This window comes from Borostomias antarcticus (assembly GCF_949987555.1).
Source record: "Borostomias antarcticus genome assembly, chromosome: 5".
Taxonomy (NCBI): domain Eukaryota; kingdom Metazoa; phylum Chordata; class Actinopteri; order Stomiiformes; family Stomiidae; genus Borostomias; species Borostomias antarcticus.
In genome coordinates this window covers 27,927,198-27,936,120 of record NC_140238.1, presented here as the reverse complement: position 1 = coordinate 27,936,120, position 8,923 = coordinate 27,927,198, and the positions used below count along the sequence as shown (strand labels likewise).

Below are 8,923 nucleotides of genomic sequence, written 5' to 3'. Positions count from 1 at the left end.
ACACAATAACTTGAGCTAATGTGCCGAAGCAACGACAACAAAATGATAATCCTCTGCCTAATTTATCAACGGCACTGTCTTATCATGGGAGACAGCCAACTCAAAACTATTTCACACCAGCTTTAATTGCTCAATTCTTACATCTCATAGGAATTACAATAAAAATATGTACAGTACAGAGAATCAAAGCAGAACGTATTAAGAGGCGGCAGTGTGGGTTAGGGGACGTTTTTGATTTCCTGCACAGAAAATACATTAGTGAGAAGAAGCAAGGCCACCTAGGACTGCCACCTACAGCGCTCTTCCGTAATGTACATGTATAAACCCTACCCCCCCCTCGGAAAGAGAATGAATAAAGAGCAGAAACACATACACAGTACATACTAAAATATTCATGATCAATATGTCCTCACAGAGGATCTTCTCTTGTCAAATGAGTTTCTTTACATTATATCTAAAAAAATATAATCACAACTCCAAGCATTAAAAAAGGCACTGTCGGGAGCCATTCCAAAGATATATATTTATATATTTTCAGTACTATAAAAGTCCTTGTCAAGTTTTTTTTTTTTTCTGTTGGCGGTGAAGGGGGTGTGGTGCGGTGGCAGCAGGCCACCACCAGATAGGAGCTAGTCCCTGGGGTGTGTGGGTGTTGTGGGTCAGTCTTGAGGGTGCAGGCCGAGGCCCTGGCCCTAGCCCTGGCTCTCAGGGCCTGGACAGCTGTGTGTAGACTGGCTGCTGCTCCCAGTGCTGCGGACTGTGGGTCTGGGGCACGGACGGCACCCCGGTGGTGTCGGCGATGGGGGTGTACATGGGCCTCTGGCTGGGGCTCATGTAGCTGAAGGTGGGGTAGAGGCCGGAGCCCTGGCCCGCCGCGTGGCTGTAGTAGGTGTTGGCGCCGCCCTGGTGGTCTGAATAGTCATACTGCGTGCGGGCGATGGAGGGGTAGGAGGAGGCGTTGTAGGGCTGCAGGTTGAAGGAGCCGTAGGCCACGTGCTGTGGGGAGCCCTGCTGCTCGCTGTAGTGCTGAGGGCTCAGCTGCTCCGTCTTGATCGGGGTGGTTCTGGGCTGGTTCTGGCCCGGCGCTGGCTCCCCACCGACGCCAAGGGCGGTCAGGGAATGCTGCTGCTGCTGCTTGGACATCCAGCCGTGGGCGGCGGTGCCGGCCGCCTGGCTGACGGAGGAGCCGCCGATGCCGTAGCTGCCCGTGTAGCCGGCCTGGGCCCCGGCGGGCACCCCCGGGTGGCCGTGGGGGGGCAGGTACTGGTCGAACTCGTTGACGTCGAACGCCTCGATGTTGGAGATCACGTCGCTGCTCAGCTCGCCGATGTCCACATCCCTGAAGTCGATGTTGAGCTGGCGGCCGGTGCCGTCCTGCATGGGGCGAACTTCGCGCTTCATATCAGCTTTGCCTGTGGGCAGGTCGGTTTTTGGGGTGGTGGGGGGTGTCGGTGGTCCCTGGGACTGGCCTGGAGAGAGAAGGAAAGAAGAAAGAAAGAGTTAATCTCACTATCTGCATGATATTATTGACGCAAACCGGGTGCTAATAAAGATACGCTTCAAATTAAGGGTGCGTAGATATGATTTATGAGTTTCCCTGCACTAAGGACTGGTGCCATTATATAATGTGTTCTCAAGAGTCTGTGAAGAGGAAGGGATAGTTGCTGGAGTAAAGACAGGTGGTATATTTGCATGATGGCTTGTAAAAACACTAATCATTTACAGGTGTCTGTTCAGTGTGTCACTAAAGGTTCTAAAATTGGAAAATGATTCAAAAATCATAGCTTAACTGTGCGCTTGAGTCTCTTGAGGCAACGTGGATAGATGCGTTTGAAAATAATTCCCGACTAAACAAAATTATGTTACATCTCAAATGGGTTTTACCTGAATGCTCGCCCGGCGAATGCACTTCTCCCATGCTGGATGCGGGAGAGTCAGCCTGCTGGAGCGCCTTGAAGATGGCATTGGGAGATATGTGGGTTTGCTCGCCGTCCTCGGACTCGCTCTGTCCGTTCTTGATGGATTTTCTCCGTCTTGGCTGATACTTGTAGTCGGGGTGGTCTTTCTTGTGCTGGACTCTCAAGCGCTCTGCCTCCTCCACAAATGGACGCTTCTCTCCTTCGTTGAGCAATCTAAACATTTCAGATAGGGGGGAAGGGGGGCATGGATATTAGATTTCGTTTATATTTGGTGAGAATGTAGCTTAATAAATCAAATTCCGAAATTGGCTACATTCATGTAATAAACAATGTGTAGCCTACTATAAACAATTAGATGTTTATGCAGTTATACTGGAGTTGTCATTTAATAATTTAATGTAGGCTAAATGTGAAAGACGCACTGTGAAAGACGCACGGTGAATAAGATCAACACAATCATACTATTAGTCTATTATGTGTACTATGTGGCGGCTTGATTTACTTTTACAAATCTGGTTACGTAGCCCTAGGCTACACACTAACAGAACAGCGCTGTGAAGTTCAAAAGCCCATTAATTCATCCAAGAAACTCCGCTGCTGCAGTGCGTGAAAAGTGATGAAGCGCCAACCTACCTCCAGAGTTTGCCGAGAGTTTTGCTGAGTTCTGCATTGTGAAGATGCGGGTACTGGTCGGCCAATTTTCTCCGGGCAGCTTGCGCCCACACCATGAAAGCGTTCATGGGTCTCTTGACATGTGGCTTGCTTTTGCTGGAGCCGTTTACACGGACTGGCATGGGCACCAAGGTCCAGTCGTAGCCCTTCAGCACCTGCGAGACGGCATCTCTGATACAAACGGGGAACTTGTCCACTTCCTCTTTGCCCAGCAGTTGACCGTCTGGTCCCAGGAGGTGGTTGTCTGACGGCCGGGTGTTCTCGGTGTCAGAGCCGGACCCAGACGGGCACGGCGAGCCAGCAGAATCATCGGACATGCTTGGGCTTGGAGCGTCAGAGAGACACTTCTCCTGTTCGTCTGTCATCTTCAGGTAGGGGTCGAGTAGATTCATGCGAAACAATTTGCGAACAGCAAGTGGGAAGAAAATTCCGTCCTTTCAATGCTTTAGAATCCTGCTGTTGTACCCAAGGGCTGCGAAGACAGTCGAGAAGTCGCACAACTTGGCAAACTTCACTCCAGCAGAGCAATGTGACAAAATATTTCAAATGTCCCTTCAAGTCTCCTCAAATCGTTTTTCGTACGACTTAAATTGAAATGCAAGTGCACACTGTTGACGAACGAATGCTTTTCTTGGAAACACTACTAAAACTGATATAAAGGCAGTAAGAGTCCACTGTTGAAGATCACTGAGAGTTCTGTACACTCGTTGCAAGCGAAGCCTGGATTTATAAACTGGAGGTGGAAGCGATTGGGCGAGACTTTTAGGAGGCGGAGACGAAATTTGACTCCAGTTCTAGTCAACAACAGTGAGAATTACCTCTTAATTAAACCAATAGGTAACCTAAATTTAACGAATTCATTTTACTTTCAAGCAAGAAAGTAAATCGAACATAATAGTCTATAGGGCAATTACCACGTAGAAATGTGTCAGTAATGGGCTATGGTATTGTAAAAACAATTGGTCTCTCACAGAATAGGCCTTTGGAGAAAGTAACAATTCAAAGATTTAACATGATGTACTGTATACACCAACACAATTATAATAATCATTATAAAGCCTCTCTCTTGACCGTCGTTTCGCTTTCCATTGTTTCATGACCTGAACAGAAACAGGCTGTCATTTGTCCTTCCCTATCGATAAATCAAATAATTGAAAATATTTCCCAATATCTAGCATGAGGTATATGGTCGATGTCAGGTAAGTGTGTAATGTAGGCCTAATATGGCTAATGTTGAGGAATATATTTAATCTAGGCTATTTGCGAACACAGGGAATTACAGGAGAGAATGTCTGAGAAACTCTGGTTGTGGACTGGTGCGCAGCACCGCCAAGAATCGACATCCCATACAGCCCACTCTGACCAATAGGGGGAGACAACAGTCCAGAAACTCCAGCATTGCCCGCGTGGCGCATGCAGGTTCGCAACATAGGTGCCCAGAAGTACATGGAAGATTAAGCACTATGCAGCTTATATAATAACATAAACAAATGCACGAAGCCTAGGCTACATTGCAAATGGTACTGGAGTAGAGGGTGTTCTGGTAGGCTGCGGGTGTATACTCAGCATTCACATTAAGATTGTTTTGTAGTCAAACACTGTCCCTTGCCATTGTAATTGATTGATGATTATTTAGATAAACTTTTTCGAATGCCCTCGTCTTGACAATCGTGACAGTAGTCACGAGTCTACTACAAACTGAGGTGAGGAGTGCATTGAAGAAGTTACCTCTCTCTCCCACTCTCTCTCTCTCTCTCCCTCTCGCTCTCTCTCTCTCTCTCTCTCTCTCTCTCTCTCTCTCTCTCTCTCTCTCTCTCTCTCTCTCTCATGAAGCCTATCCAGAAATTAATTTCCATCAGTTCATCAGCTGCAAAATGTCTTACACGTTTCCTTTTTCGAGCTGGAAATAACACGTGCATTAATTGTAGGCTATATGATATTATGAAAATGATAAGCGACAATACGATTATTTGATAGTAATAGTATAGACTATAATATATGTATAATATATATGTATTATGTCCGAGGATAATAACATAATTATACTCCATCGAAAAGTTAAGATGCATCGATCTGATATCAAACCATTTACATTTTATGACAAACAGAAACGAACAAATTTATCGCCAGCAGAAGTCTTTATTTTTTGGCGCGCGACAAAGGCTTCGTAGAGCGAATACTCTCACTTATCCTACTATTTAATGTTAGAGACCCAGTTCGAATAAAAAGTTCCAAGTTCACATATAGGGTTTGATATATCTCCTGTTATAAGTTATGTTATGAAATCTAATAAAATCATTTGCATTATGGCTGTTATACAGATATGTTTTTTTTAAATTTCAGTTTACATTAATCAGATAAAGTCGAATACAACAACAACAACAATAATAATAATAATATAATATAATAATAATATAATAATGATGATGGCAACAATAATGATAATAATCACAATTTAAGTGACCATATCATTATTAATATATTGATTTACATGGTAATGTGGCTGAACATAAGGCTTTTCTTGGGCTATTTGACTTTCCAATAAATCCAATAGGCCTAGACTAAAATTATTTTTTATTGTCCTTATTTCTTATTTTTAAACAATTTGAATAATATATAATGCACCAATAATATTGTTTTGTGTTTCACCTCAGTGTGTTCATTAAGTTCTTACAATAAAAACATGTTCACATTACATCGCATGGATACCATTGGATTACATGAAAAGCAGAATGTTTCACTAAAGTTAATCAGTCCAAACTGGGCTAGTGTGCCAGTAGGCTGTCTTCTCCATCTTTTTGGGACCTCCTGGGGTCATGACCTGGCATTTCCATTAGAATCAGCTTGATTGGCCTGTCAGCTGTACCTGTAATTACTCTCTCTCTTTCTTATTGGTTGACTGGACCCATTGCTAGCAGGGCATGCCCTCTGTCAAGCCTCCCCTGCCTACTGCATACAACTGGATGAAATAAGCCACAGAAACGCTATACCTCTAAAATGCATGTTGCGGAGACAGAGGGAAATTGGATAAACTGTGTTTTCGGTTTCATTGCTGGCTGAAAGGTACAATTATCCTGATTTTATATCTCATCAACGTAACCTGACTCTAATACCTAGCCAACAACCTTGAGACATTTCCCTCCACTTTTGTAGAAGTGTATCTAAGTCCTGAGATGTGATTATGTGGTTCAGGCGTAGTCCGTGTCAACAGTATTGCCACAGTCAGACCAGGTTCCACATGAGAACTCTATATGTTGTCTCTGCTGTGGAGGTGGCTTGGTGAATGCAATGCTATTTTTCAAACATGATACTGAGAAAATAGAATCACTTGTAATCTACTCACTGTGCATAGTGTGTGTGTGTGTGTGTGTGTGTGTGCCCGCGCGCATTTGTGTGTGTGTATGTGTGTGTGTGTGTGTGTGTGTGCATGCATGCGTGTGCTTTGGTGTGAGTGTGTGTGTGTGTGCGTGCGCCCACGTGCATGTGTGTGTGTGTGTGCATGCGTGTGTGTGTGTGCGTGCGTGTGCTTGCATGTGTGTGTGTGTGTATGTGTGTGCATGTGTGTGCGTGCGTGTGTGTGCTTGAGCGTGTGTGTGTGTGCCCGCACGTGTGTGTGTGTGTGTGTGTCCTGAGCCTCATGGCGCTTGGTCTGAGGTGATGGTCGAGGGGCAGGGGGGTGTAGATGCACAGGGTCAGCTCCACAGTTTGCATGGGGAGCCCGTCTGAAGACACAGAAAGCCTTGGGAAACTTCTCAGCTTGACTTCGAGCCACAGCGTTAAAAATTGGGGGCAAACACTAGGAGTAAACTGCTAAATCATGTCTTCCACCCCTCCTGGTTCTCTCGGATTCCACTGCAAATGTTTGAGCTGACCGCCTCTCTTTTTGAAGGTTTGTGTTTCTGCGTATGTGAGGAGGGCTGGGTTTGTGTGCGTGGGCGTTTGAATGCTAGTAAGTGTATTTGTGTCTGTTTTGAGTCGTTTTACGAACTCCACTTTGTACATATTTACTGATCACTTACCACTGATTAAAGAGGGATAAATAACTACTGGGGTAAGAACAGCTAGATCAGTCTGTAGAGCAGGAGACTCCACATTTCTGCGCAGGTTTGAGCCCCATGCTGGGTTCAGCAAAGCTGTTAATTCTACATATATAGGAACGGTGTCATGCACATGTAACAAATATGCAAGATTTATTTAGTCTCTGAATCGGCATTTCATCAGTGGGCCTGCATGTCTTTTGACGGTCATATTTACAACTTTCTTAATGCCAGGCCTCTCCTGTGCGCCTGTCCTTGCACCCATGGTCATGTGCCCCTTGGAGGGAAGCCATACCCTTTTATTTTTTTACTTCGACCCCTGAGCCCAGCTGTTGAGGAGCATGGCTAAATTTCGGGGAAGGTGAGCCCTCATACTGTGCTGTATGTGAGGATCTGCAGGTACCTCGTCCAGGAAACCCAGCTCCATCAGCCCCCCACACCCCTCCACCCCTAATCTGAGCTCCCCCCAGCTCTCGCTGCGGTGAGAATTTCTGGGAAGAAGCGAAGATATTTGTGGACACCGATGAGAATGCGTTCGGAATCTGGAACGCAGAGGATGATTGGCCCGCGCAGATAGTGGGCTGTGCGGGGAGGCTGACTGGCCTTCATGATTGGCTGTGCAAATGCAGCTGGATTCGAAAGGTAATGCGCTGGCTCCGCCCCCTATGCCCGTGTTTTGCGGCACTTGACTCCAGACTACCCCTAACCAGCTCTCTCTACCTGTACATGGCCCCTGGTGTCCAGGTCCTCTGGGAACCATGACTGGGCAGTCTAAGGTGTGCAGAGGCTGTTATGAAAGTGCTGAGATGTGTCTAGCATTTGCCTGCAGCTGTGAGGTGTGTGTATGTATGTGTGTGTGTGTATGGTGTGTGTGTGTGTGTGTGGGGGGGGGGGGGTAGGGTTGGCACTGGCTTGTTTTGACTCACAGTCCCTGGTATTAGACCCCCAAAAGAATTAGAAGAATTCCCCCGGTGATAGATGATGTGGCAGAGGTAGGGGAGACAGAGGTGCGCCTGGACCAGTGACCACCGTCATCACACCTGCCTGCTACTTTCCCCCGGGAGTGCCAGCTGCCCTGGGCACGGCGGCCGCGAGGGGGCACGGAGACCGCCCCGGTCGGGCCACTTGAACTCCCCTTCCGCCTGCTCTCACTTGTTTGTCTTTGGGAGGTGTGAATGTTTGTCGTAGCCCCAGTCCCACTGACTCCAGCCTCCAGTAGGGGTTGGGACCCATGGTCTGCGAAACTGTACCCAAGCTTGCTGTCAGGACCCCATCAGGACCCCTTCCTGATTGATGGGCTGCCCTGTGTGTTTGCCTAACTAGATCAGAGTGCTTTGGGCACGGGCAGCTGTTGACACTTGGCATTTTGCAGAGGGTAAAGTTTAAACAGGACTTATCAAGCCCCCGACACCTTCAGAATGAAGGGCTGAGATTTTTCCTCTTCGCTCCCTCACACCTCCCTGCTACTCCATGCTGAGGCTGCTGGTTTCAGCTGCTCTGCCAGAATGTCTGGAGAGAAGGCCTGGCTGGAGCGCGGCAAGCCAATTTACAGTAAATACTGCACGTCTGCTCTATATTGTACGTGTAAAGGTCAATTACTGTACATTTCAATTCAGTCGATTCACAAACCTTTTTTTTTAAATTTTCAATGGAACGTGTATTTCAGTTCAACTGATCAACTGATTGATTGAAAAGCTTTACAAACTTCTGATTTGAATTTTGATTTGAAAATTCTCTTAACTTCATGAATTTACTCCAAACTAGAAATGGTGCTCAGAGAGCACAGACCTCCACCCCTGAATGCATTTTGTGTCTCTTTTGTGCGTGCCAAAATTAAATGGGTTTTCAATTGACCCATTCCACACCCCTACACCGGGTTTCATGAAATGTGGTGTGGTAGTTTTTGCATAATCCTAGTCCAAAAAATGAATGGAGCCAAGAAGCGGCTGTGATTTGGATCCGCTCCAAGATTTAACGGGTTCTAAGTTGGCCCATGCTACACCCTTCTACCGAGTTTCATGAGAATCGGTGCAGTCGTTTTTGTGTAATCCTGCTAAAAGACATACGTACCGACGTACGGAGGAACGGACGGACACGCGCCGCCGAAAACATTACCTCTTGCCCTGCGCATCCGCTGGGGCGGAGGTAATAACCCTAAAAATGACCTTCAGCAAACACACACAGTGACCAAAGAGACAGCGAAGACCTTACTGCGCTGACCGCAGCGCCGTCCGCCCGTCGATCCTCCAGATCGGGTCAGATAACAGCAGCCCAAAGAGGAGGAGCAGCAGTCCA

The 8,923-nt window shown here is 46.7% G+C and overlaps 1 protein-coding gene across 1 annotated transcript; it reads right to left on the bottom strand.

The window, feature by feature from the left end:
* Positions 1 to 705: 705 nt before the first annotated feature.
* LOC311308849 (transcription factor Sox-9-B-like) lies at positions 706 to 2,983 on the bottom strand (the record flags this gene model as incomplete). Its single annotated transcript, XM_084437918.1, has 3 exons — positions 706 to 1,469; positions 1,885 to 2,132; positions 2,553 to 2,983. The coding sequence occupies 3 exons, from the start codon at positions 2,981 to 2,983 to the stop codon at positions 706 to 708; spliced, it is 1,443 nt and encodes a 480-aa protein (XP_084294044.1).
* Between the last annotated feature and the right edge of the window lie 5,940 nt (positions 2,984 to 8,923).